We start from the raw sequence: 26,998 nt of genomic DNA, 5'->3' as shown, positions 1-26,998 counted from the left end.
ATTCAAAGACCCCTGAACCTTGAGTAGTTAGGGAGGCAGCGTGGAAAAGTGACTTGAGCTAGAATGAACTAAGATCCGGAAAGCCGCTTGGTGAGGCCAATCAATCAATAAACATACAAAATGTGCCTGAGACTAAGAAAGGTGAAGGAGTGCTACCTCAGTGATCCTTGAAAAGCTAACTATCCAAACCATAGGCTCTTGCCCTTGTCTTTGTGCTAAATCCCCGGAGAAAAATAAGATGGTGCTCAGACAGAACACTTAGAAAGCTCACAGACCATCTTCTTTTAGATCAAGTTCAGCACACTGTAATGATATTTGACACCACCCAGTGGTAATCTTTTCTCACTAACATGTGAATAAATAGCAACTTTGCAAGGAAGAATACCTCAATCTGTGAACAGAGAATGGAATAATATTGCAAGTCAAATGAAAGCAGTTTGATTTTTTCAAAGTTATCTACTTCGAAAAGTTCAGATCATTTTAAAGTTGTTTTCCTGGCCTCTTGTCTTCTTAGAAATGAAGAGCTTAGGTAATTTTTAAAAACCAAAGAAACTTTAAAAAATTCTCCTTTTCTCTAACTGTATAAATATACTGGCTTTAATATAAAATTGTATGTTAGAAAGAAAGGCCCATTTGTATATGAATCAGGTTTTATCTTACGGGAAAAAGTGTCAGTATATCAGTGCTAAAAAAAAAAAAAGTAAAAGTAAATCAGGACTGTTTCTAGAAAAGCCTTCCAATTGTTCAAATATAATTATTTCATCTAAGAAAACCAACTGGAGTACAGGATTGGGCTCTGTCCCATAGCAATCCAAAACACAACCTCTTTTAATGTACATATAGAAAATATATGTGTTAACCACTTTGGAAGAAAAGCAAAATACTGGCTGTAGGATTTCTCAAATTACGTTTTCTCCAAGGTGCAGTCAGTAAGAGTACAGGGGCTTCAGAGTCTCTCGGGCTGCTCTTACGTCAATGATCATTCTCGGGACCAGGCTGGAGGACTTGCATTCCGTTGGAAAGGTGTAAAGCACCTGTGCTACAAAGGGGAATCAATGAAGGAGGAGCCATGCTTGCCACTTAGAGACTTATTTAAAATTTGACTGTTTGGGTAACAAAGACCAAGGCTGTATCTTGATTTTCCATTTCTGAAAGTCACACTTTAAGTCAAAAATTTCTGTTCTGCAAAACTCCATATATAAATTCTCCATGTAGAGTTTATATCATGGTATCTTGTCAAAAGGAAGAGAAAAAAACAGTTCTTCATAGGAATCTCTTTTTTTTTTTTTTGGTATCTTAAATGTCAATGATCACAAAAACTTCTGGCTTCTCTTCATTATAGACCTGCATTGCTGAGTACGTTATTGCTTTGACTTCAGTTCCCTAAAGTTGGGGTTAAAGAAAAAAAAGACACTGAAATCAGAACCATTAACTCTAGTAACAATTGGCAGAAAGTCAAACTTTTAATGTTATTCTGAAAAACTCATATGAAACAATCAGTTATCAAACGAGTATAGTATTATCCACTGAAGCAGTAAAAATGAGAGACAAATGTGCACAGGAAAAAGCACTGGCCTAGACTTAGGAGATGGAGCACTCTATAGTCCTGGCTTGTTTGCACCTGGACCAGAGGCTGTCTGACCCCTCTGGGCACCAGCCTTTACATTTACCAAATGGGTTGACTCCAAGAACACGAAGCTCTCTCACTGTGTGGGTCAGGGCTCCTTCTTAAGGCTTCCTCTTCTGTACTGTTTAGCCTGGGCCCTGGGAACTCAGCCTATTCCGTTCTCTGAATAGCAGCCATCCTACAGACAAATGCCTACTATTATCCAATATCTCTATTTAGATATCTAATAGGCATCTCAAACATAATATATTCAAAAGAAAATGCTACTGTAATTTATATTATAAAAATAACTTGTTTTCAATCCACATGCTCCACCTCTACTGGTTTCTTTGTTTTGTTTTTTTTTTTTCTCTACTGGTTTCTATTCTTCTTAAATTCCTCTGCCCTGAGGCTCTCTCACGAAGCTTCATTTTATTACACTGAAGAAACGCTACTGCAGCTGCTGGAAGCTACTACATGATTTCTCAGTCAACTCCAAAGAATTTAAGTCTTCTTGGCCTAAACACAGGGGTCAGTAAACTACAAATTAAAGGTCAAATTGGCCTCCCACCTATTTTTGTATAGCTCCACACATAAATGTAAGCCCCAATTGTAAGAGTAACTTTTACATTTCTAAATGGTAGTCGGGGGAGGGGAGTGAAAAAAAACACTTTACTGGAACACATTCACATTCATTCATTTAGGTGTTGTCCATGGCTGTTTAGTGCTATATATGAGTAGAGTAGTTGCTCTTCTATCGTTATCAGTCCACAAAGCAGAAAACATTAGGAAAAAAATGGCCTACCCCTATTCAAACAGATTTGACTAGTACACAGTGAAGCCAAATACACTGGCAAATACTGGATCTGGAGAAGCACAAAAGAGAACTCCTTTTTCTTAGGCTTTCTAGTATCCAAAACATTGGATGTTTAGAGAACATCCAATCCAACATCTTCATTACAGGGAAAGATATGAAAGCTCAAAAAGGGAAAGCGACTCTTCAGCCCCGAAACACTCTGTAACAAACCTGACCCTATAGCCCGAGGCAGACTCCTAATCTTCCAAATCAGAAATTGCAGGGTTTTTACATAACATGTCCATACAGGTCATATCAGTCTGGGAAAAATTTAGGAGTTTATACCAACTTATGAGAACTAGTAAGTTAACTCTAACATACACTGACTTTTTTATGGTAAGGTCAAATAAAATATTTTTAAATGGCTGGATTTTAAAACATACCTGAGGGTGCTTGGACAATGAGAATTCTTCTCCCCACCTTGAGAAGAAGGAGTAAAACGTGATTAAGATTTCCAGGATTCAACATTTATTCTCTTTTTCTACGTTTTAAGATAAGCCTTATAAATGTGGTTAAGATACACTTCCCAGGTGGCTCAGTGTTAAAGAAACCAGCTGCTAATGCAGGTGATGCAGGAGATGTGGTTCGATCCCTGGGTCAGGAAGATCCCTGCAGGACAAAATGGCAACCTATCCCAGGAATTTTACATGGAAAATTCCATGGATAGAGGAGCCTGGCAGGCTGCGGACCATGGGATCACAAAGAATCGGGCACAACTGAGCACACACACGTAAGATACTAGAAAGCACAAAGGGATGAGGGAGAAAGGAGCTATAAATTTCAGTTTGATGGTCAGCAGATATAGCTACTGAACTTGTACGATCTCCCTTTCAACAAGGTTGATAATGTCATAGTACAGTGTACATAGGTAGATTCTCAATAACATTGTTTAATGAATACTGGTTCATAATAGAGGAACATGTTCAAAATTTTCACTGTACTCAGGGCTATAGAACTGGTTAAATATCTTCCATTGTAGAAAGCAGGTCTGAGCACCATAAAGGCAAAATACAAGATTCCATAATACGATTTGAACTTAAGTTTGTATTTTATGACTTCTCAAAAAATGGCCATGGTATGTACCTGGTAGGCCCTAGAAGGGTACTCATGCTCCTAGAACTTGAGATGAGTATCCTCTCTCCCTTCAACACTAAAGTAGCTGAAGTTCACAGTAGTAAAAGCAGTAGCAGTACCAGAAAGAGCACAGTTTTAAAACTCTGTTCAACTATTTATCAGCTAATTACCCTTGGACAACTCTGTTTTCTTATTCATTAAAAAAAAAGGGCGGGAGTAGGAGATAATAAAAGATCTCACTTTACAAAAGAGATGTAAAAATTCAACATAGAATGGAAAAGCTAAGTTTTATATAAAAGTAACCTAAAAGATATCATTAGATAACCGAAGAAACTTGGAAAACACGAAATCCAATCAAAGTGCCCTAATCAAGCGTTTGCAAACTCAGGAAGGAAAAGTATAACTTGTTAATAGAAGGAACTGGTTTGAATGGAGTCTAGGTGTGAGGATCTATAAGAAAGGCTACATCAGCATTTCTCATCACCAAGCTAGGTTGTACGCAAATATCCGCGCCATCCATCAGTGATATATGTTTTTGTGTTGAAAATCACAAATTGGGAATTCTGTTTACCAATCCAAATCACCTATGTTCTGACAAGTTTCTGGTCCTCCAAAGCTGAGGTGAACCCTTGCTCCTAGGTGGCTCACCAAGCTTAACCTGCAAAGCCCTATAGGGATGCAACTGGTCTCCTGATTTAATGTTTCTGTTTGTCTTCCTGCTCACTGAGTACACTGAAGACTGTAACTTAACATTTTACATGACCTGTAACTTAAAAGGTTTTCAAAACTTACCCAATTGACCGTATTTTGAAATTTCTTTGGTCGATATTAAGTACTTTGACTTCCTAAAGAAGAAAAAGTGTTCTTTTAATTTTAATAGAAGTTCATAATAGACCATCTATTAAAACATGTCAAGGTTATCACTTTTCCAAGATAATAGCATACAACTTCTTTGAAGCAAAGAAAATCAAAATGTTAACAACAAACTATGTATTTTAAGAAAATAAGGCTTTTTCTTACCCATTCAAGGGAGGTATTATTGAAAATGTACAATTTAAAGTATAAGTCACGAGAATTTTCCTGTAAGATATGTAGTGGAGGATGACCTAGGACTTCAATCATTCTGGGTTTTTTTTTTCAGCTTTATGTATTTAGAGGTGATAAAACTCTCCGCCTATTTTTATATAATATTATAGGCTCTTGAATTCTGTAGGACAAATGACCCAGTTAGAAGAATATATGTAGTGGAGCTGGTAGGGGAGTGAATGGAGGAATTATGGAGCAAGTAAGGCCAGGTGTGTTAGAAACAATTAAGGTTGGAGAGGTGTTCCCTTCTGGAGGCTGATGGCAAAAAGTAACCTCCCTTTGGCTTTTCCCTTTCCACATTAAGGAAACCAAAAGCACTATTTTATTCTTCTTCTGGCTGTACTGCACAGCTTGCAGGATCTCAGGGCCATCAGCAGTGAGAGTACAGAGTCCTAACCAGTGGACCGCCAGGGAATTCCCTAAAAGCACCAATGGCTCAGGGGTAAAGATTAGCCTGCAATGCAGGAGACAGGTTTGATCCCTGGGTCAGGAAGATCCCCTGAAAAAGGAAATGGCAACACACTCAGTATTCTTGCCTGGGAAATCCCATGGACAGAAGAGCCTGGCAGGTTACTGTTTTGAGAAAAAAGTCAGACACCACTGAACAACTAAACAACAATAACAACACAGCAGACCTGCTAAATATCAAATGGGACAAGAGGAACTTATGGACGAACATTTAAAAAGCTCAAACTTGAGAGACATAAAACATGCCAACAGAGAAGAGAGTATGTGCATTCTTCTGACTCAAGATACAGTGAGTGACGAGTATATGAGATCTAAATACAAGACGCACGTACATAGGCAAACTCAGGTTAACCAAGAAGAGCCTATGGTCACCATAATTTCTGCACGTCATCTTACATATCTGAATGGTTTCATTTTACATCATATATTCTATTTTAAATAGAATGTTCTGTTTTAAATCACTAGTTTTACTCTAAAATATGGACTCAAAATGCATTTGTTCAGTAAAAAAGAAAAACTTGCTTACCCGGGGTATGAAGAATTCATCAGCACTGAATTTATAAAGCCACTCATCCAGAAAGTGAAACAGAAGAGATTGTAAGTCATCGCCTACACAGGGTCAGAAAGAACCATAAAGAACGGTGTTTAATAATTCTCATCTCTGAAAACTTGTTGGAATTATACAGTGTAATAAATTTCTTACGCTCCTTGAAAGAACAAGCTCACAATCAACTTTGTTGTACCTCCTGTAAGTGTATACTGAAATTATATAGCATCTGAATCCCTGTATAACAATTTCTTCCTTGTGAACAAATTGATTACCTTGGGTTTCTACTTCTATTGTTTGCAGGGGCTCCACAGTCCCAGTATCTGTCATGTAACCAAACATGGCCATTGCACATTGTTCAAAAGCTTCCTCCAGAGTGTCTCCCCAAGCATGTAACCTAAAGAAATGCATTCGTGCCTCGTGTAATATGATTCACTGCAAGACAGAAAACTCGACAGCAAAGTAAAATCAACACTGTAAATGCAAAAGCAAAGGCCTCAATCAATTTAATGACACTGAAACCAGGTGCTTTTGAACCATCATTTTCATGTTCTAAAGAAACCAAAACAGAGGAGAAAAATTAAAACTAGGGACTTGCAAGATTAAAAGATCAGTCTTCCTGTGTTAAGCACATGATTTCAAAGGCATAAACTCTAGCTCTACTCACTGGACATCAGCTGTATGATCCAAATCTGAGGGAGAGAGGAAAAAAACAGTAATAAGTAACTAGACTTGACTGGCAAATCACAAGAAAATGACTCTAGATTATTATTAAGAATATCATTCTTGAAGAACAAGAAAATGTAGGTTGACCATCCACCTTTCACTAACCATTTACACAAAAGTTGTCATTGTTAAGGTTTATTTTAAAAAATTTCTAAGCCTTTAGTTATTATTCAATTAATATTAAATGAATGAACTAATATTAAGTAATAGAATAGTTACATAACATTAGCATATTGATGATAAAGGGATATTTCTTTTAAAGCCAAGATTTATATTTAAATGAATGATGAGAATTCCCTGGCAGTCCAGTAGTTATTAGGCCTCCACACACAGGTTCAATCTCTGGTTGAGGAACTAAGATCCCACATGCCCTGCAGTCTTCTAGGTGATCTAAAAAGTGCCCAGTCATGTTAGACTCTGCAATCCCATGGACTGTAGCCCACCAGGCTCCTCTGTCCATGGAATTTTCCAGACAAGAATACTGGAGTGGGTTGCCATTTCCTACTTCACTAATACATCATAGTTTTTCAATAAACAAATGCCATTTCCTGCTATTAGTTACATTCCCCAACAAAACAAATCAGTATCTTTCCTAATATCTACTTGTGTGTGTGTTATCGCTCAGTCATGTCTGACTCTTTCAGTTCAGTTCAGTTGCTCAGTCGTGTCCAATTCTTTGCGACCCCATGAACCGCAGCATGCCAGGCCTCCCTGTCTATCACCAACTCCCAGAGTTTACTTGAACCCATGTCCACTGAGTCCGTGATACCATCCAACCATCTCATCCTCTGTCATCCCCTTCTCCTCCTGCCCTCAATCTTTCTCAGCATCAGGGTCTTTTCAAATGAGTCAACTCTTCGCATCAGGTGGCCAAAGTATTCGAGTTTCAGCTTCAGCATCAGTTCTACCAATGAACACCCAGGACTGATCTCCTTTAGGATGGACTGGTTGGATCTCCTTGCAGTCCAAGGGACTCTCAAGAGTCTTCTCCAACACCACAGTTCAAAAGCATCAATTCTTCAGCGCTCAGCTTTCTTCACAGTCCAACTCTCACATCCATACATGACTACTGGAAAAACCATAGCCTTGACTAGCAGACCTTTGTTGGCAAAGTAATGTCTCTGCTTTCTAATATGCTGTCTAGGTTGGTCATAACTTTCCTTCCAAGGAGCAAGTGTCTTTTAATTTCATGGCTGCAATCACCATCTGCAGTGATTTTGGAGCCCAGAAAAATAAAGTCAGCCATTGTTTCCATTGTTTCCCCTTCTATTTGCCATGAAATGATGGGACCGGATGCCATGATTTTAGTCTGACTCTTTGCAACCCCATAAACTGTAGCCTGCCAGGCTCCTCTGTTCATAAATGACCAAAATTCTAGAAACTACATCATCAAAGATATAAAATTCCAGATTTCCCAGTCTCGCCTTTTCATGAACAGCTAGCCAAATCCCAGACAAAACAGGCTTTTATTTTTAACAAGAGTCAAGTTTTATATTTGTTACTTTCTTGCATTTGAAAGAATCCTCATGATATCCTTGGTCAGTAAAATAGTTTTTAAAGGTAAACTCCACAATATGTATTACAAGCTTTTTCCTGATAGTCTCACAGCAACACCAGGAAGTAACAGCTGCAAGTGTAGTAATTTACCATTGGAGCTGTTATTTTAATATTTCAGAGTCTATTCTTCACTCTTAACCCTGACTTCCATCGATTCTTCCTACTTAGGATCATAGAATATTCAAGCTGGAATGAAACCTCAGAGACCATTTAACAGAAATCCTTCAATTAAAGAAGAAACCTGAAATCCTGAGAGATTGTATAACTTGTTTAGGACCATACTGCTGATTAGAGTTGGGACTAGAATTGAGATTTTCTGACTCCCAGTTTAGTGCCCTTTACATCATAACACATCTTCTGGTAACACTCAGGGTTTAAGCTCACCTCTGATTTACTCAAAATACTACTGAGGCCTCAGTACATTTTAGACACTAATGGGCTCAATGACCACCAGAGATGACAAACAAGTTAAAGGAAAGCAACACATTTTAATGCTAGAGAAATGAAAGCATGTGGCCACAGAAGGACATAGCAGAATGTTCACAGCAACTTTATTCCCCCAAATTAAAAACCCAATGTTTGTGAAGAGAATGAATAAATAAACTGAGGATTACTAGGCCACACTGCTCAGCAATAAAGCAGCATGAACTAGTGATATGTGCATTAACAAGAGTCTCAAAAACATTAAGTGAAAACTGCAGAACTCTCACACACATATCTCCATCCAAACCCCTGCACTAAGAGACCTGATTAGCTTTAGCGTGGCTTCTAGCAGCTTAAGCCTGTGTACCTAGGATCATCGTGGCCCCACCGTTACAATGCCTGCCTGAGAAAGCTATACACTGTAGGAGAATTTATCTTTTGTTCCAAGACAACCCCTGACAATAGGTCCTTGACCTCCCTTTCTCAGAGCATTCACTAAAAAGGGCTTACGACTGTGAATATTTATCTCTTACAACTCCCAAGTATCTTTCCCATTCCTCCGAAATGTAATCATCAGGAAGAACTCCCAGGCTCCGTGGGAGAGAATTCTAACCTGGTAACTGCCAGCTAGCAAACACTGCTGCTCCAATGACATTGACACTGACCAAGCTTTTGTAATTTTTCATTTCTAGTCTCTACTGAAACTCTGCTCTCCCCCATCTCTCAGTCTTCTTTTAAAAAGTCCAATCTCCTCTGCACAAATCCAAAGGGATCTCAGCTCTTTCCCCTGCTGTCCATAATTACTGAATAAAGTCCACTCACCACTTTAATGTCTAACATTTTTCAGTGATACTCAGTGAAGACGCCAGATATAAAAGAATGTGTACTATGTGATTCCATTTATACAAAACTCTCAAACAAAAGTAAACTATAGTGAATGATATCACAGGGTGTGAGGAAAGAGGCATACTCATACAATGCTAGTGAGAGTATAAATTGGTGAAACTTCAACAGTGAGTTCGCAATAATTATAGAACTTTAAAATGCAGGTATCAAAAAGAGTGTATATATAACTGAATCACTTGACTGTACAGCAGAAAGTAACCAACACTGTGAATCACCTGGGGCCTTTCCACCTGGCACACTGGTAAAGAATCCATCTGCCAGTGCAGCAGACCCAAGAGATGTGGGTTTGATCCCTGGGTCAGGAAGGTCCAGTGGAGGAGGAAATGGTAACCCACTCCAGTATTCTTGCCTGGAGAATCCCACGGACAGAGGAACCTAGTGGGCTATATCCCATGGTGTTACAGAGTTGGACATGATTCAGCAACTGAGCAAAGCACCCACAGTACATCAACTATACTCCAATTTTTAAAAATACTGATAAAATGCAGATACCCTTTACTAAAGTAATGTAACTTTTGGAAATTTATTCTACAGATACACTTGCACATGTGCCAAACAATGGATGTACGGCTATATTCACTGCTGCATTATTTCTAATAGCTGCTGCTGCTGCTGCTAAGTCGCTTCAGTCGTGTCCGACTCTGTGCGACCCCATAGACGGCACAAATGTAAATGTCCACCAACTAGAAATTGAGTAAATTAAAGTACATCTTTGCATGTACACATATAAAAATGTTATGACTGGCTGATCTAGAAAGCAAGGCTAAGGGGCCTGGGATCAGAGCTGACTTTTCACCACATACCTGTCATACTTTTTGAATTCTGAATCATAGGTAATTCTTAAAAAACTAAGAGAAAAATGCTGGGAATACCAGACCACCTTACCAGCCTCCTGAGAAATCTGTATGCAGGTCAAGAAGCAATGATTAGAATCAGACATGGAACAACAGACTGGTTCAAAATTGGGAGAGGAGTACTTCAAGGCTATATGCTGTCACCCTGCTTATTTAACTTCTATGCAGAGTACATCATGAGAAATGCCAGGCTGGATGAAGCACAAGCTGGAATCAAGATTGCTGGGAGAAATATCAAAAACCTCAGACACCACCCTATGGCAGAAAGAGAAGAGGAACTAAAGAGCCTCTTGATGAAAGTGAAAGAGTGAAAAAGTAGGCTTAAAACTTAACATTCAAAAAACAAATATCACAGCACCCTATCCCATCTCTTCATGGCAACTAGATGGGGAAACAATGGAAACGACAGACTTTATTTTCTTGGGCTCCAAAATTACTGCAGATGGTGACTGCAGCCATGAAATTAAAAGACACTTGCTCCTTGGAAGAAAAGCTATGACCAACCTAGACAGCATATTAAAAAGCAGAGACATTACTTTGCCAACAAAGGTCCGTCTAGTCAAGGCTATGGTTTTTCCAGTAGTCAGGTATGGATGTGAGAGTTGGACTATAAAGAAAGCTGAGCACCGAAGAATTGATGCTTTTGAACTGTGGTGTTGGAGAAGACTCTTGAGAGTCCCTTGGACTGCAAGGAGATCCAACCAGTCCATCCTAAAGGAAATCAGTCCTAAATGTTCATTGGAAGGGCTGATGTGAAGCTGAAACTCCAATACTTTAACTACCTGATGTGAAGAATTGAGTCATTTGAGAAGACCCTGATGCTAGGAAAGATTGAAGGCAGGAGGAGAAGGGGACAGAGGATGAGATGGTTGGATGGCATTACCAACTCGATTGACGAGTTTGAGCAAGTTCCGGGAGTTGGTGATGGACAAGGAAGCCTGGTGTGCTGCAGTCCATGAGGTTGCAGAGTTGGAGCTGAGTAAATAACTGAATTGATTGAACAGAAAAATGAGCTAGGGAGACACGCAGGATCTAGAAAGTACAGAGCCTAGTATGCTATGATAAATAGTTGTACTCTATACAGAGGACTTTCCCAGGTGGCTCAGTAATAAGAGAATCTGCCTGCCAAGCAGGAGACGGTTTTCCCAGACCCGGGCTGGGAAGATCCCCTGGAGAAGGAAATGTCAACCCACGCCAGTATTTTTCCTTGGGAAACCCATGGACAAAGGAGCCTGGTGGGCTATAGTCCATGGGGTCACAAAGAGTTGGACAGGACTTAGCAACTAAACAGCAGCATACAGAGAACAATGTGAAATTAAAGAACTTTAGAGGGGAAATAAGAGCCAGATTTGTGCTCTCCAAACCACATCCACCTTTAGGGCTAACAATTTAACATTTATATAGACTAACTTTAGAGTCTGCACTATATTTTTACATTTATTATTATCTCATTTTGCCCTCACAGGAAGGAACAGAATGCAAAAACAGGTTATGTGATTTGCCTAAAGTCACTAAGCTACAAATGGCAAAACCAGGTCCTTTTACTAACACAGGATACAAGTAAGACATTAGTAGTCCTCTACTTATAACTTTCTGAGTCCTCCACCCTAGCCACATTCTAACTACAGGACTGTTGAAGATAGGTGGGGATGGGGGTGGTTACATGAAACACTTGAAAACACAGCTATCTTCACAATGAACACACCAGTAAAACTCCCTCAAAGGTCTGTGTAGACAAAGCTATAGTTTTTACAACAGTCTTTTACGGATGTGGGGCTTCGCTGGTGGCTCAGACGGTAAAGAACCTGTCTGCAATGTGGGAGACCTGGGTTCGATCTGGGATGGGAAGATCCCCTGGAGGAGGGCATGGCAACCCACTCCAGAATTCTTGCCTGGAGAATCCCAATGGAGAGGAACGTGGTGTACTACAGTCCATGGGGTTGCAAAGGGTCGACAGGACTGAGCGACTATGCATACACACAGACGGATGTGAGCGCTGGACCATAAAGGCTGAGCGCGGGAGAATTGATGCTTTTGAATTGTGGTGCTGGAGAAGGTCTTGGGAGTCCCTTGGCCTGCAAGGAGATCAAACCAGTCGATTCTTAACGACATTAACCCTGAATATTCATTGGAAGGACTATAGTTGAAGCTGAAGTTCCAATACTTTGGCCACTTGGTGCAAAACAGCCAACTCACTGGAAACCACCCTGATGCTTCCTGCTGGTTCAGCTGGTAAAGCTGCATTGAGGGAGACCTGGGTTCCATCCTTGGGTTCTTAAGATTTCCTGGAGAAGTGAAAGGCTACCCACTCCAGTATTATGGCCAGGAGAACTTCATGGACTGTATAATCCATGGGGTTACAAACAGTCCGACACGACTTAGCGACTTTCACTGATGATGGGAAAATTGAAGGCAAAAAGAAATCGGGGGGTGGGGGCAAAGGATTAGATTGTTCCATAACATCACCGACTGATTGGACATAAATTTGAACAAATTCCAGGAGATGGGGGGAGGGGGAAAGGGAGCTGGCGAGCAGCAGTCCTTGAGGTAGCAGAATCTGACAGGACTTAGCAACTAAACAACAAAACTTCCCATAAGATAAATGTGACTAGGCATATACAAGGAGAGTTCAAGTTATTATATATGTGGGAGCCCAGGTTTCCCGACTCTCAGACCAGGCGTCTTTATTCTTCAGCGTTTCAGCTTTCCCGGGATTAGCTCAGAAGAGCATTCACACAGGGCGAAACGGGGTAATGCCTGAACCACCCTAAGGCGCAAAGTGGAAGAGGGAGCCAGAGCCCTCCCGCAAGGAGAGAAGTGAGCCACCTACTCACACTCGTACTTCCGACTGACTGGAGGATACTTGGCCTTGATCGCCTTCTGCTCCTCAGTCAAATTGTAATCTCTTACATCTTCCCCTTCCTGCGCCATGATTGCGGGTTTGGACCCAAACTCAACTTCCGCCCTTCATCGGCCGGACTTCAGCCCGGACTTACAATATCCGCCTAAGACTCCGCCCCTAGACTGACACCCTTAAAGGGCTAGGACGCCGTCCTCGAGGACTTAATCCCCTAAACCTTAATCCCTTAAGACTTCCGTTCTAGGTCTCGCCGTTTGGAGTTCTTTAGAAGTCCAAGGACCCATTTTCTGGACGTGCTTCATCAATAGTCCTAAGAAGTAAGGGAACAAATATACTGGAGGATCTAGGAATAGGACAACACTTGAATTAAGATACCTCGAGGTGTAATAAAGGCCTTTCTTGCCAGTTTACCCCTAGCGTGGCCAACTAGACCCGAAAACATCCTAGATTTCTCATTCGAAGCCCTACTTTCAAGGGGTCGCTAGCTGAACGCTCAAGAAAATGGCTGCCCCCCAGGAGCGTGCAGCCTAAACCTCTCACGTGACTTCGGGCGGCTCACTCTCACCAACCCGCGCGCGCGCAAGCGAAGGAAGTCAGCTCGGGGCCGTGTGGGGGCAGGGGCGGAGCGCGCGCCTCGGCCCCGCGGCAAGAGACTCTACGCGTCTGGATAGGTTACGAATGCGACTTCCCCGCCCACCTCGCCGCTCGGCGCACTCCGATTGGCCGGTGTTGGCGCGAAGGTGCGCGAGTCATCCCTCACGCAGGGGCAGCAGGAAACAATAGAGGCCGCGCGCGCAGAGCGAGCGCCCGCAGGCTCCCCGCCCCTCCCGCAACGCTCAACCCCGGGATCCCCGCCGGCTTGCCTACCCGCCATGGCCGACAAGGAAGGTGAGGGTTCCGGGGCGGCCCCAGGAGAGTGGGGGGTGCCGGGGTTGCGTAGCGGCCTCGAAACGGCCTAACAGTGAGGGCAGGCCAGACTCAGCTGAGTGTCGTCCCCGCCATCGCAGGCGTGAGGGGAATCGCTCCGCGGGGCGGGTTAACGGCGCGCCAGCTCCTCCAGAGCTGAGGCCCCGGCGCAGCGGCTTGAGGCAGGCATTTGGGTCCCCGGCGGGTGTTTGGTCCTTCTCCGCACGCCCTGTCGGTCTGCTCGCCTCTTTCCGGGTCCTCCCTGCAGTGCTTGCTACCCGCAAAGGCCGATGCTCCGGCCTCCCGGCCGGTTCTGTGCTCCTCCCGACGCCGTCGCCCGAGCGGCTAACGGCATTTGGCAGCGATGAGCCCAGCAGTTAAAGCCCCGCGAGGCCGGAGAGCGGCGTTGGTGGCTGTGCCTCGGGGAGATTTAGACAGATCTCCATTTCAGAATCGGGATTTAGGAGTGCCTGTGGCTTTGGAAGTGTTTACTCGGTTTCCATTTGTGGTCGCTAACTTAATTTGTTTTTTATTTTTTAGCAGCCTTTGATGACGCAGTAGAGGAACGTGTGATCAACGAAGAATACAAAATATGGAAAAAGAACACCCCTTTTCTTTACGATTTGGTGATGACCCATGCTCTGGAGTGGCCTAGCCTAACTGCACAGTGGCTTCCAGATGTAACCAGGTGATAAGAATCCGTTGAATGTTATTTTGTTGTGTTCTCAGTGTAGATTTCTCACATTGATTATCCCTGTTTTCCTCTCTCCAGTCACCCGGAGCGGACACGTGATCAGAACCTATTGGGGACATTTTTTTTCTAGGCCAAAAAAGACAAAATGTGAAACTACTTTGCAGTTTACCTGATAAGAGAAAACATGTTGATGTCTTCTTTTTCTGATAACTGAATTGAATAGGCGTATTATAACTGTAGTAGACCAAACAGTAATGTAAAAATTTGTCAGCTTTCAAAAAGTGATTATGGTAAATGCAGTTCTTTCAACAAAAAAAATTTTGAATCTCACAGTCGTTTGTACTATCTGGTTAATGCAGAGATGATTGTGACATGATAACCTGCCACTCAGAACAACCTTTAAAAATTACATGTGTACTGAATAAGTACATTTCTTCAAAATTCAGGACTTTAGAAGTCAGGATATTTGTGAATTGTGGTTATTTGACTATGTTTCTGCTCAAAAAATAATTGACAATTTATGCAAATATTATTAACAACAATATGAGCCTACTAATCTCCGGTTGGCATTTAAAAGGGGGGGAATCTGTCCTAAGGATTTTTTTTTAATTAATTTCTTTTTAATTGGAGGATAATTGCTTTACAGTATTATATTAGTTTCTGCCATACATTAGATGAAGTAGCAATAAGTATACTTATGTCCCCTCCCTTTTAAACCTCCCTCCTTGTCCTAAGTATGTTAATTAGGAGTTCCCATATTCAGTTGATTATCAGAATTATTTGAATTCAGGGTAAGAGGAGTCATTTCTGTTAGTTGTCAGTAGTTCAGACCACTTAGGAACTTGTGGCAGGATACTTAAAAATAGTTTGGGCAGTAATTCTAGATTTACTATAGTCAGGTGGTAAATTGTATTGGACCAAAGGATCCCAAATATTGGCCACCCTGTCCTTACTAAATCATTCTGGAAAAGCTTTCCATGTAATGTGATTAGCTAGGTTTGGAAAACACAAGCACTTGCTATGGCTCAGAGGTTAAAGCGTCTGCCTGGAATGCAGGAGACCCGGGTTCGATCCCTGGGTCCGGGAAGATCCCCTGGAGAAAGAAATGGCAACCCTCTCCAGTACTCTTGCCTGGAGAATCCCATGGAGGGAGGAGCCTGGTAGGCTACAGTCCATAGGGTCGCAAAAAGTCGGACACGACTGAGCGACTTCACTTTGACTTAAGACTGAATAACCCAAGGCTGAAATCTGTGTTCTTCTTAGTAGTTTTCTGCTTTACAGATGTAGGTGAATAAGCCTTTCTGCAGGATTAGACTTTGGTCCAAATACCCTTCCTTTATTTTGGTATTGTTCTTGTATAACAGTGTTATTTATTTTTTTAGGATGGGATTACTTACAACAACTCTCCCTAATGTCTGTTTAATGTGTGTCTGTGTGTTTTGGTGTTTATTTATATTCTGTTTCTTAGAAAGAATGATACGGTTGTAGTTTTGTAATACTTTTCTTCACTCCCACACTTCCTTTAGTAGTTTAACTTTGTAAATACAAGTATCCCCAACTTTATGTTGGCAGCCCTCTTATATTTCCTCTTCTTTTTGCACATAGGGTATCTGAAAGCGTGCAGAGGAATTTCTGCTGGTTATCTCTACACCCAGCTTCTGAGCTCTACCTGAATTTCCAGCTGCCTGTTATCATTGGTGTCTTCTCTGGAGTATCTTATTAGCTTCCCCTACATGATGTAGTCCAAACTAAGTGTATTTTTTCTATGGCGATACCAACCCAGCTTTCTTCTATTGTTTATATTTCTCCTTATCATAGTTGACTTTGGTTTGACATTTCTTAGATCTGTTCCCCCCACCCCTCCCCCCAGCCCTTTCTTGACTTGGCAGTCTGTTTATAAGCCCTGATGAATTCTTGTGTAGCATCTTTCCCATCTAGACTGGGGTTCTCAAACTTTTAACAGGCATCATAATCAGCTGAAGGAATCGGAAAACTTTTTTTTTTTTTTTTACACTGGCCATGCCCTGAAGCTGCAGAATCTTAGATCTCCAACGAGGAATTAAGAAAGCATTGAGTCCTAACCACTGGACTGCCAGGAAATTCCCTGTAGAACAGACTGGTTTTTTCTTTTCTTTTTTTTTAATATTTATTTATTTATTTGGCTGCATAGAGTCTTAGTTGTGGCACATGGGAACTAGTTCCCTGACCAGGGATGGAACCCAGCCCCCCTGCATTGGGAGCACAGTGTCTTAGCCACTGGACCACCAGGGAATTCCCAGAACAGACTGTTAAGCACCACAAATCACCCCCCCTAAGTTTCTCATTGAGTATGTCTATAGTGGATTTGAGAATTTGCATGTGGGAGTTCCCAGATAATGTGAATGCTTTTGTTCCCCATACCACACTTGAAGAATCTCTGCTTTATGCTTTACACTGAATTAATCCTTTTGACATAACTCAAATTATGGTACATCCCTTATAAATTTTCCATGGTTCTTTGTTCCTTTTAGTAGAGAGTTCGGATGTTAAGCAAACATTCAGTACCCTAGGGTCTGATTTCAATCTGCCTTTTGACCTTCTCTCCCACTGTTTCCCACATTCAAAGTCAGATTTAGATTCAGTCCTAGTTCTGTTAGTTAGTTAGTTAATCTTAGGCCACCCCATGGGCTGTGGCCTGCCAGACTCCTCTGTCCATGGAATTCTCCAGGCAAGAATATTGGAGTGGGTAGCCATTGCCTTCTCCAGTTGATCTTCCTGACTCAGTGATTGAACCCAGGTCTCCTGCATTGCAGGCAGATTCTTAACTGTCTGAGCCACCAAGGAAGTCCGTTTTCGTAAACCATCTTTAAATTAGAATATTACTTCATAGTGTTGTAACCTTCATCTTTGCTTACCTCCCTTGGAATACTGTCTTTCAAAGCTCTTGTCCCCCTCTTCTGGGTTTTATCTCATTTTGAGACATTAGCTTACCTGATGTCAGTCCCTTTCCATTTTAATGAAGTAACCAGAAGTGTTCATATACCCAACAATTGGTTTTTTTCTCTCCAGCTCCTTGTAAAGGATGAATAATTAATTTTTATTTTATTCTGTCAGACTTTTTCCTCAAAAGTAATTGTAAATATTTGGCCAAGTTAAGAAGTAATTACGAAATTAAGTGGTATGTGGTACCTGCCCTCAGCTCTGTGGAAGATATGTTAAAAGTAAGGAAATACGGCTCTTAATGACTTCTTTCTCTCAAATCCTGTTTGTAATAATGTCTTGTATATACGTGTATGTCACTGACTTTGTGGTCTCTCTTAGTTTACTAAATTGAATACTGACCATATGTTGCTATTACAGACCAGAAGGGAAAGATTTCAGTATTCATCGACTTGTCCTGGGGACACACACATCAGATGAGCAAAACCACCTTGTGATAGCCAGCGTGCAGCTCCCTAACGATGACGCTCAGTTTGATGCTTCACACTATGACAGTGAAAAAGGAGGTAGGAGTCTTAATTAAAGGTGAAGGGAGGGATGATACTTATTTTGGTTATATTTTTGTATCTCTGAATTATCATAAAAAAGTGTGTACAGTTTGATAAAGTAGCCTCTCAAGAACAAGATATTAAGCTTTGAAAAGCCTGATTTTCAGTATAGATATTAGATGTCAGAAGACATGTAACATGTACTTGGTTCTGTAATTTTTCTATAAACTTCCTTCAACTAAATTTGGTGGTAGGCAAATTTCAAGAAGCTAAAATCCACCATATATTATTGCCATGCATGCTTGCATTCTCAACATGGAAGATACTGCCCCTGGGGAATTGAAAATTGATTCTCAGAGTGGGGCATGTGTGAAAACAGTCTTATTCTTTGAACTGTTTCAAGCACAGATATACATAGCATGCATAAACAAATACACAGGTTATCTGTGGTATTAGAATTTCATTAAGGTGTCAAAATATCTTATGGGGCAATAATGGGGGGGAAAAAAGATTGAAAAGCACTGGCTTAAATTACCCTTTCCAGGTTTAAGTGGTAGAAAGGACTTAACTATGGTATTTGCTGTGTAGTATATAAAAATTAAATGAGTGTTTAATTATATCCTATTTTTAGATGATAACGTTAGGGCTTAACTATTCATAAATTATTTTTTTCCCTTTCAGAAGAGATAGAAATGAGTGGGTTTCCTTTATTATTGTCCTTGAACTCAAATTATTACCAAAGGTAGAAGATAGACTTTCAGTATTGAGATTTGTGGCCCCAAAAAATGAATGTGTAATGTTTCCTTATCTTAGATTTCTGCAGATTAATCGAATCCATTCTGTTATTTAAGTTATTTTGGTTTCCAGTTATTTGCCAAGATTGTAATGTGCAGTTATTCTTTTGATCATTCTGTATTTAGCTTAGCAGAATGCAAAATAAGTTCTTAGGATAAGGGCCAGCAAACATGATTTTGCTTCACTGATCTGTGTGTGTGGGCTGTAGGGTATGGTTACTGCAGAGATATTCTCTGGGTAGGCATTAGTAGTGATGGAGGGATCTATGCTTAAACTGCAAGGGGCATAGGTTCAGTCCCTGGTTGGGGAACTAAGATCCCACATGCCGCACAGCCAAAAATAGCAAATTTTTTTGTTGTTAGAAAAAAAGAATCAGAAGACTAGGGCTTGGGACCCTGTTGTGCTGCTCACTAGCTGTGTAGTTTGAGGATAAATCTTTTAGCCTCCCTGAGCCTGTTTTCTTTTTATTAAGACAAACTGTCTTTAAATAGAATTTTTAGTTATTTCAGTATAAAGCAAATATTCTGATTGGTAATATAATAAATTGTCTTTAAAAATTGAAGCAGGGCTTTCCCTGGTGGTCCAGTGGTTAGGACTTACTGCTTTCAGTGGGGGGTGGGGGGTGGGGGGCAGGTGCTGTTTGCTCCCTGGTCTGGGAAATAAGATCTCACAAGCCCATGTAGTGCAGACAAAAAAAAAAAAATTCGAAGCAACTATGTGAACCCCTCACCACATAAATCTGTCCTTTATGGATCACTGTTAAATTGATAGTTTCTTAAATGATTTATCCCAATTATTGGATCACTCACTCAACAGATACGTTAAGTACTAAGGCTAGGTAGTTTTTCTTTGTACTGGGAATGTAAGATAAAATATACTTCGCAGTCTCATGTATCCCAGCCATCTTTTTTGTTGAGCATATGGGAATGTGCCTCCTTTTGATGGCTGTATACTATGCTGTGGTTAACCATCCCTCAATTAACTTTTAAGTGGTTTCCAATCTTTTGACTTCAAAAATAGTCTTTGTGCATATATCTTGCATAGTTTTGCTGTAGGACAATTATCTAAATTGAATGTTGATTAATTTGCAAGAACATTTCCAAGTATATTGGTACTGCTAAGTTGCCCTCCAAAAAAGACTCTCAATTTCACCAGTAGCAGATACATTGATGTCTGTTTCTGCATGCTTTTACCAGCATTGAATGCTGCGCTCTCATTTTACTTTGTTGTTGTTGGAGGGGTGTTTTCTTTCTTGGTTTTGGTTTTCATGTCATTTGGTTTTTAATGGCTGCTCCACGGGGCTTACAGAATCTTAGTTCCCCCATGAGGAATCGCATTAGCACCCTTGACAGCAAAAGTACAGAGTCTTGACCACTGGACCTCCAGGAATTCCCTAACTTGCTTTTTAAGTTATTTGTGATGTTGGACTTACGTTAAAATATTTATCTTTTGTCTGTCTCTTGAACTGCCTATTTATGTGTTTTCCTCATTTTTTCTTTTGAGTTAACTATATATGTAATGTAAGTTATCCCTAACTAATAGGTTATAGATAATTTTTCCTGTTTATTTTATAATCTTGAATCCTATTTATTTAAATTTATTTATGACTGTGCTGGATCCTTGCTGCTGGGCAGGCTTTTCTCGAGTTACACCAAGGAGGGCTTCCTTGTGGTGCACTGGCTTCTCTCATCGCAGTGGGTTCTCTTGTTGCAGAGCACAGGCTCAGTAGTTGTGGCACATGGGCCTAGTTGCTTCGCAGCATGTGGGATCTTCTCAGATCAAGGCTGGAACCCATGTCTCCTGCATTGGCAGACGGATTCTTGACCACTGAGCCACAGCTATTTAGTTGTGTTCTTTACCACTGAGTTCCCTATTTACTTGAGAAGCTGTGAATTTTTAATTATCCAACCTTTCCTTTGGTGTCCTTCAGATTTTATCATTCTTTGAAAGGCCTTTCAAATCCCTCCAAGGTTTTAAAATAGTTATCTGTTTTCTGGTACTTCTCTGTTTTGACCATTAAAATTTTAAATAGTTGATTTACAGTGTTGTGTTTCAGATGTTCAACATAATGATTCATTGGGTGTTTTGTTTTTGTTTTTCCCATATTTCATTAAGGCTACCACAACATTGGGTATAATTCCTTATGTTGTTGTTGTTTAATCGATAAGTCTGTCCCACTCTTTGCATGCCTGTGGACTGCAGCGCACCAGGCTTCCTTGTCCTTCACTATCTCCCGGAGTTTGCTCAAACTCATGTCCATTGAGTCAGTGATGCTCTCTAACCATCTCATCCTCTGCAGCCCCCTTCTCTGTTTGCCTTCAGTCTTTCCCAGCATCTTCATATCTGAAGTTGTTGATATTTCTCCCGCAATCTTGATTCCAGCTTGTGATTCATCTAGCTAGGCATTTCACATAATGAACTCTGCATATAAGTTAAATAAGAAGGGTGACCATATACAGTCTTGACGTACTTCTTCCTCAATTTGGAGTCAGTCCACTGTTCCATATCTGGTTCTTTTTTTTTTTTTTTTTTTTTTTTTTTTTTTTACCGCATACATCCTACTTTAAAAGCTTTTCTTTTATTTACCGGCACTGGAGACAGATTTGATGCCCATTGGTTTAAGGGAAAAAAGCTAGAAATACAGCCACGAGGCCTGTGTCTCCCAAGGAAAATAAAATGTGAGAATTTACCAGAAAATTCTAGACACTGAATTGAAAAAAAATAAAGGAGTTATGCATTCTGATCCTCACTGATCTTCAAAAGCCCAAGTGATTTCCCAAGTGTGATTTAAATTTATGATAATTAAAATGTATTTCTATGCTTTGTATGGACTTTGCCGCTGCTAAGTTGCTTCAGTCGTGTCTGACTCTCTGCAACCCCATATACAGCAGCCCACCAGGATCCCCCGTCCCTGGGATTCTCCAGGCAAGAACACTCGAGTGGGTTGCCATTTCCTTCTCCCATATCTGGTTCTAACTGTTGCTTCTTGACCTGCATACAGGTTTCTCAGACAGATAAGGTGGTCTGGTATTCCCATTTCTTTAAGAATTTTCCACAGTTTGTTGTGCCACACAGTCAAAGGCTTTAGTGTAGTCAGTGAAGCAGAGAATTAGATGGTTTTCTGAAATTCTCTTGCTTTCTCTATGATCCAACAAATGTTGCCAATTTGATCTCTGGTTAATCTTTTCTAAACCTAGCTTGTACATCTGGAAGTTCTAAATCCTTGTTGATTATCTATTTTGTTTTTTGAGTGGCATCAAACCAATTTCCTTTTGCTGATTTGCTTTTCTGATGATACCTTTGTCCCCCTAATACTTAACACTAGAGAAACTATGAAAATAAAAGTAATGTATATGACATGATTGTATGACTGCATACATCCCCCTATTTAATCCTCACAAGAAAACTGGGTAACTTCCCCTAAGGTTACATACCTTCCTTTTCTCTTCCTTTTCCATCTCCTCCTTGCTTCAAATCACTCAGATGGCTGGACAAGCTTGTTGCTTAAAGGGGAGCAGGTGGTCTCTCCATATGGTCTCAACAATGGTGGAAGTAGATACATACCAATGTCTCTTAAAGCTTCTTAAGGTGTTACACAGATAGATTCCTAGTCCCTCCTTGCTCTTAGATGAAGTGTCCTAAAGTCTGAGCTCGAGCTATTAAAATTGATTACCATCTGCTTAGTCCCATTTGATCTGAGGTACTTGGTGACAGAGCTTCAAAAGATCATTGAACTTTCAAGATGAAAGAACAAAAAAATTGGCTTAGGCTTGTTTTGACATTTAAAAGAATTTATGTATTTGTATTACATTCAGCCTAGCTATGGTCATATTTGAAGCCCTGAAAATAGGTTTGAAATTTTACTTCAGATTCTGTTACCAAGATCTTGAAATATCAACGAGTTTATTTTTAGCAACTTATTGGGGAATTGGTTTTGAGGGGGAGTGTTTGTTTTTGAGTTGTCTTTAGTCTTCTACTTCAGTTATATGTAATAAACTAGTATTAAGTCATGATGAAATAATTGGAATATTTGACTCAAGATATTGCAACTTATTCTTAGTTTCAAAATGTTTATGGACTAAAAAAATGGCAAAGTGGTAGAAATTAGAATGCTGGTTATCTAGTTTGTCCAGCAGTATTAGTTGGGAGGGATACAGAAATGCCTTGTGGGAGGATGAGAGTGCTAGAGATGTTCCATGTTTTTATCGGGTGGTAACTCCCCTGATGTATGCATGTGTAAAAATTCATCAGGCTACACAGTTTAAGCATATTGTTATATTTCATATTTAAGCATATTGTTATATTAAATAGTATTTTACGAGGGAAGCAAACAAAATAGGAATGTAGTTAGACCTTGATAGTCATTCACTGTATTGTACATTGATACGTCAGTCTTTGTTCCCTACATCAGATTTGGTGTCTTTGCTCTCACCTTAAATTTGAGCAGTCCCTGATTATGTGTTAAATAGATGAATCCTCGTCTTCATAAATCTCAGTTGTGAATCCTCTAAGCTGATTTTTTTTTAACACACACTGATATAGTTACTCGTTTATTTATTTATTTCTGGCTGCACTGGTTCTTTATTGCTGCATGCGGGCTTTGTCAGTTGCAAGAGTGGGGCTGCTTTTCTCGTTTCAGAGCACAGGCTCTAGGCGTGTGGGCTTAAGTAGTTGCGCCACAGGGGCTCATTAGTTGTAGCTTGCAGGCCCTACAGCGTGCAGGCTTCAGTAGTTGTTGCTCTGTGGCGTGTGGAATCTTCCTGAACCAGGGATTGAATCCAAGTTCTATTGTACTTAACCGCAGGTAGCGGGGGAGAGGGTGCCTCTGATTAGTAGTATGTTGTTGTTGTTTAGTTGCTAAGTCTTATCTTGATTCTTTTGCAAGCCCATGCGCTGTAGCCCGCCAGTATCCTCCATCCATGGGATTTCCCTGGCAAGAATACTGGAGTGGGTTTCCATTTTCTTCTTTGGGGGATCTTTCCTATGCAGGGATCGAACCTATGTCTCCTGCATTGGCAGGCAGATTCTTTACCACTGAGGCACCAGGAAAGCCCTAGTAGTATATAGCTGATAAATTGTGTGCTTATCTCCTTGTGTTTGGACTGAAAGTTCTTTGAGATCACATATCCTAATCATGCATTCTTTTTGCATTATAGATATTTGTGGTCTAGAATTCTGGAGGGAGATTTGTTCAATGTTTTTCCTTGCCCCCTCTTTGAAAATCTGTTTTGAACTGTTTTTAGGCTGTTAGCTTGTTTGAACCACTGCTTTGCCGTGTATAAAATTATTTTGAGGTTGAATGTTATTTGCTAATCATATTACCCAACTTATCAAACCTGTGTCTCCTGCATTGGCAGGTGGATTCTTTACCATTGAGCCACCAGGGAAACCCTTGCCAAGATTTATATAATGACAAATTATGTTCTTAAACATTTTATAATGGTACTTGGGAGAACTGTGTAAGTGCATACAGTAGTCAAATGTGAAGAAAATATGTTTTTGTCTAGTCCTTGCCTACCTGGTTTATTTCAGCCAAGGACTCTGGTTGGCAAGTGTAAGTGGGGGGTCAGGAAAATTGAACCAGCTGTTGTGGCTCTGTTTTTCCTCACTAATATGAGGAAAGGTGTCAGTATTTCAGAAAGGTTACCCCAAACTAGAGATTGAAAGGGACTAGAGAGAGTCCCTCAAGAGGAGGGACTCTTTAGTACCTAGCACACTGTGCATGTATTTGAGATTTATTAGGTATATAATTACCAAAATCATTTTAGGCATAGCTGAAAGAGTATCATAGCCGAAAGGGATCAGAAAAATGGGGATTTGTTTTAGGTTCTGCTGTAGTCACGTCACCATGAGCAAATTAATGTAGGTCCTCTGAGCTCCTCTTTTTCCCACGTGAAATATTTGGAGATAATTCTTCCCTACTCTGTAGAGTTATGGTAAGAAATAATTGAAATAAGGAGTGTGCACTTTATATTGCTAATAAATATTGGTACTGCTTCTAGTATTATACCAGTTCATTTATTAAAAGCCTTGCCTATGTCAAACTTTGAGTAACATAGAGTACTTCTTGCTTTGTCCTCATTTGCAATTAACATCTTATTTACAGAATTTGGAGGTTTTGGCTCAGTTAGTGGAAAAATTGAAATAGAAATCAAGATCAACCATGAAGGAGAGGTAAACAGGGCACGCTATATGCCCCAGAACCCTTGCATCATTGCAACAAAGACTCCATCCAGTGATGTTCTTGTTTTTGACTATACAAAACATCCTTCTAAACCAGGTATCTTCTCTCTTCTATTCAAACACAAATGATGTATCACTACAGGAATACATTGCTTCTCTCAGTTTTAATTGCTTACTTATTCTTTGTGTATCTTAACATCTTGTGAATTATGTTGATATGTGTGGGTACTACTCCTTCAACCTTCTTGCCTACATCTGGAAAAAGAAATTGCTTTTTTACATAGAACAGAAAGTGCCGCTTTTAAATGTTATCTATTTGGTCATAGTCTGTATTTCTCATAAAAAATAAGAGCTTTAGACCTCTTGATAAAAATTCCATTATGCTAAGTAGGTCCAGCGAGGCAGTAGACTGGATAGTTTTGATGTGTCTGTTACTTTGTAGACCCTTCTGGAGAGTGCAACCCAGACTTGCGTCTCCGTGGACATCAGAAGGAAGGCTATGGGCTTTCTTGGAACCCAAATCTCAGTGGGCACTTACTGAGTGCTTCAGATGACCACGTGCGTATCCTTCCCAGTGTGAAGCACATCTGGGCTAGTTGTATCAGCGTTTTCCTCTGGGGTGTATGAGGAAGTGAGACTCTTTCTTTTATATAATAGCTCATTTTTCTCATTTAAGACCATCTGCCTGTGGGACATAAGTGCTGTTCCAAAGGAAGGGAAAGTTGTGGATGCGAAGACCATCTTCACAGGGCACACGGCAGTAGTAGAGGATGTCTCCTGGCATCTGCTCCATGAGTCCCTCTTTGGGTCGGTTGCTGATGATCAGAAACTCATGATGTGAGTTGAATCCATCTTTTTCTCAATATATTATCTAAGTTGTATAATATTTGATTATCCGTTTTAAGCTTTTTTTTCCCCCCTGTTTTTTTTCTTTCACTGAAGCTGGGATACTCGTTCAAACAATACTTCCAAACCAAGCCACTCAGTTGATGCTCACACTGCTGAAGTGAACTGCCTTTCTTTCAATCCTTATAGTGAGTTCATTCTTGCCACAGGATCAGCTGACAAGGTTAGTGTGATTTATCTTTACAAAAACACAAAGGGTGGATTTCTCTGGCTTCTTTTGAATGCACGGAGATCTTTCAGTTGTGAATTTTCTTTTTCTCATTAAAAAAATTGTATTGATTACTCTTGCTTTCCTTTTTGTACATAGACTGTTGCCCTGTGGGATCTGAGAAATCTGAAACTTAAGTTGCATTCCTTTGAATCACATAAGGATGAAATATTCCAGGTAGGAGAAACTAATGCTCCTAGTGTTTTTAATCAACTTTATGCCTGACGTGTGTCTCTTCTCTTATTTCCATTTCTTGGTAACTTGCCATATCTTTTATAATTTCACAGTTCAGTCCTAAAGTACTGACTCCCAAAGTACTGACTCCCAAGTTTTCTGCCTAATCAATTTAATTAAGCTCCTTTCTTAATATGCAGAGCCCTCTGACTCAGTTCAAGAAATATTTGTTACATTATGTTCAAAACTGAATGCAAAGGCACTGTGTGTAATACTGAAAGTACTTGGGTAGATTGTGTGGATGAGCTGTACTTTAGTTCTTAGGTCAGTGTTGGATGACATTTGGCATTTATCTGTTTGTTTTGGCTGTGTCAGGTCATCACTGCAGGGATCTTTTGTTGCATTGCACAGGCTTCTCTAGGTGTGGCTTGTGGGTTTTTGTTGCCCTGTGGTGTGTGGGATCTTAGTTCTTTGATCAGGGATCAAACATTTGTCCCCTACATTGTAGGGTGGATTTTTAAGCAGTGGACCACCAGGAAACTCCCCTCTCCTCAGTTTTCTAATTGATGGATTTTTTTTCTTACATATAGGTTCAGTGGTCGCCTCACAATGAGACTATTTTGGCTTCCAGTGGTACTGATCGTAGACTGAATGTCTGGGATTTAAGGTATGTCTTGTTAAATTACTCTTTGTGAAGTTCTT

The 26,998-nt window shown here is 40.4% G+C and overlaps 2 protein-coding genes across 4 annotated transcripts in view; one reads left to right on the top strand and one right to left on the bottom strand.

Annotated features, from left to right (window-relative positions):
- Positions 1-720: 720 nt before the first annotated feature.
- Positions 721-13,294, bottom strand: ZBTB8OS (zinc finger and BTB domain containing 8 opposite strand). Of its 2 annotated transcripts, none has more exons than XM_025278495.2 (7): positions 12,934-13,294; positions 6,305-6,329; positions 5,913-6,034; positions 5,617-5,699; positions 4,329-4,381; positions 2,846-2,882; positions 721-1,383 (listed from the first exon to the last, which is right to left on the bottom strand). In XM_025278495.2, exons 3-7 carry the CDS (start codon positions 5,983-5,985, stop codon positions 1,297-1,299), a joined length of 333 nt encoding a protein of 110 aa, XP_025134280.1. In that variant the 5' UTR covers positions 5,986-6,034; positions 6,305-6,329; positions 12,934-13,294; the 3' UTR covers positions 721-1,296. The 2 variants fall into 2 exon arrangements, with proteins under 2 accessions (XP_025134280.1, XP_006080954.2); XM_006080892.3 differs by having other exon boundaries at positions 12,938-13,289.
- Positions 13,295-13,691: 397 nt separating this feature from the next.
- RBBP4 (RB binding protein 4, chromatin remodeling factor) overlaps positions 13,692-26,998 on the top strand; it is a 16,541-nt gene continuing 3,234 nt past the window's right edge. Inside the window, exons 1-9 of one of the 2 annotated variants that reach the window (XM_006054647.3) lie at positions 13,692-13,851; positions 14,410-14,557; positions 17,903-18,048; positions 24,932-25,105; positions 25,451-25,566; positions 25,685-25,845; positions 25,951-26,077; positions 26,222-26,299; positions 26,887-26,963. In XM_006054647.3, the coding sequence (XP_006054709.1) occupies positions 13,836-13,851; positions 14,410-14,557; positions 17,903-18,048; positions 24,932-25,105; positions 25,451-25,566; positions 25,685-25,845; positions 25,951-26,077; positions 26,222-26,299; positions 26,887-26,963 (1,043 nt within the window). In that variant the 5' untranslated portion in view covers positions 13,692-13,835. Of the gene's footprint in view, positions 13,852-14,027; positions 14,052-14,409; positions 14,558-17,902; positions 18,049-24,931; positions 25,106-25,450; positions 25,567-25,684; positions 25,846-25,950; positions 26,078-26,221; positions 26,300-26,886; positions 26,964-26,998 lie in introns of those variants that run through there. The other variant, XM_044937974.2, reaches the window with a different exon arrangement.

Source organism: Bubalus bubalis, chromosome 2, assembly GCF_019923935.1.
Source record: "Bubalus bubalis isolate 160015118507 breed Murrah chromosome 2, NDDB_SH_1, whole genome shotgun sequence".
In the NCBI taxonomy this organism is placed as follows: Eukaryota; Metazoa; Chordata; class Mammalia; order Artiodactyla; family Bovidae; genus Bubalus; species Bubalus bubalis.
Note: the sequence above shows the minus strand (reverse complement) of the source record. Positions and strands in the feature narration are given on the sequence as shown.

Excerpts from the sequence above, each read along its gene's own strand:
- ZBTB8OS (XM_006080892.3), bottom strand. The coding sequence starts at position 13,034 with ATGGCGCAGGAAGGGGAAGATGTAAGAGATTACAATTTGACTGAGGAG. Across the intron at positions 6,330-12,937 it reads AGTCAGTCGGAAGTACGAGT|ATTTGGATCATACAGCTGAT; the intron begins GTGAGTAGGTGG and ends TCTCTCCCTCAG. Across the intron at positions 4,382-5,616 it reads ATGAATTCTTCATACCCCGG|GAAGTCAAAGTACTTAATAT; the intron begins GTAAGCAAGTTT and ends TTTCTTCTTTAG.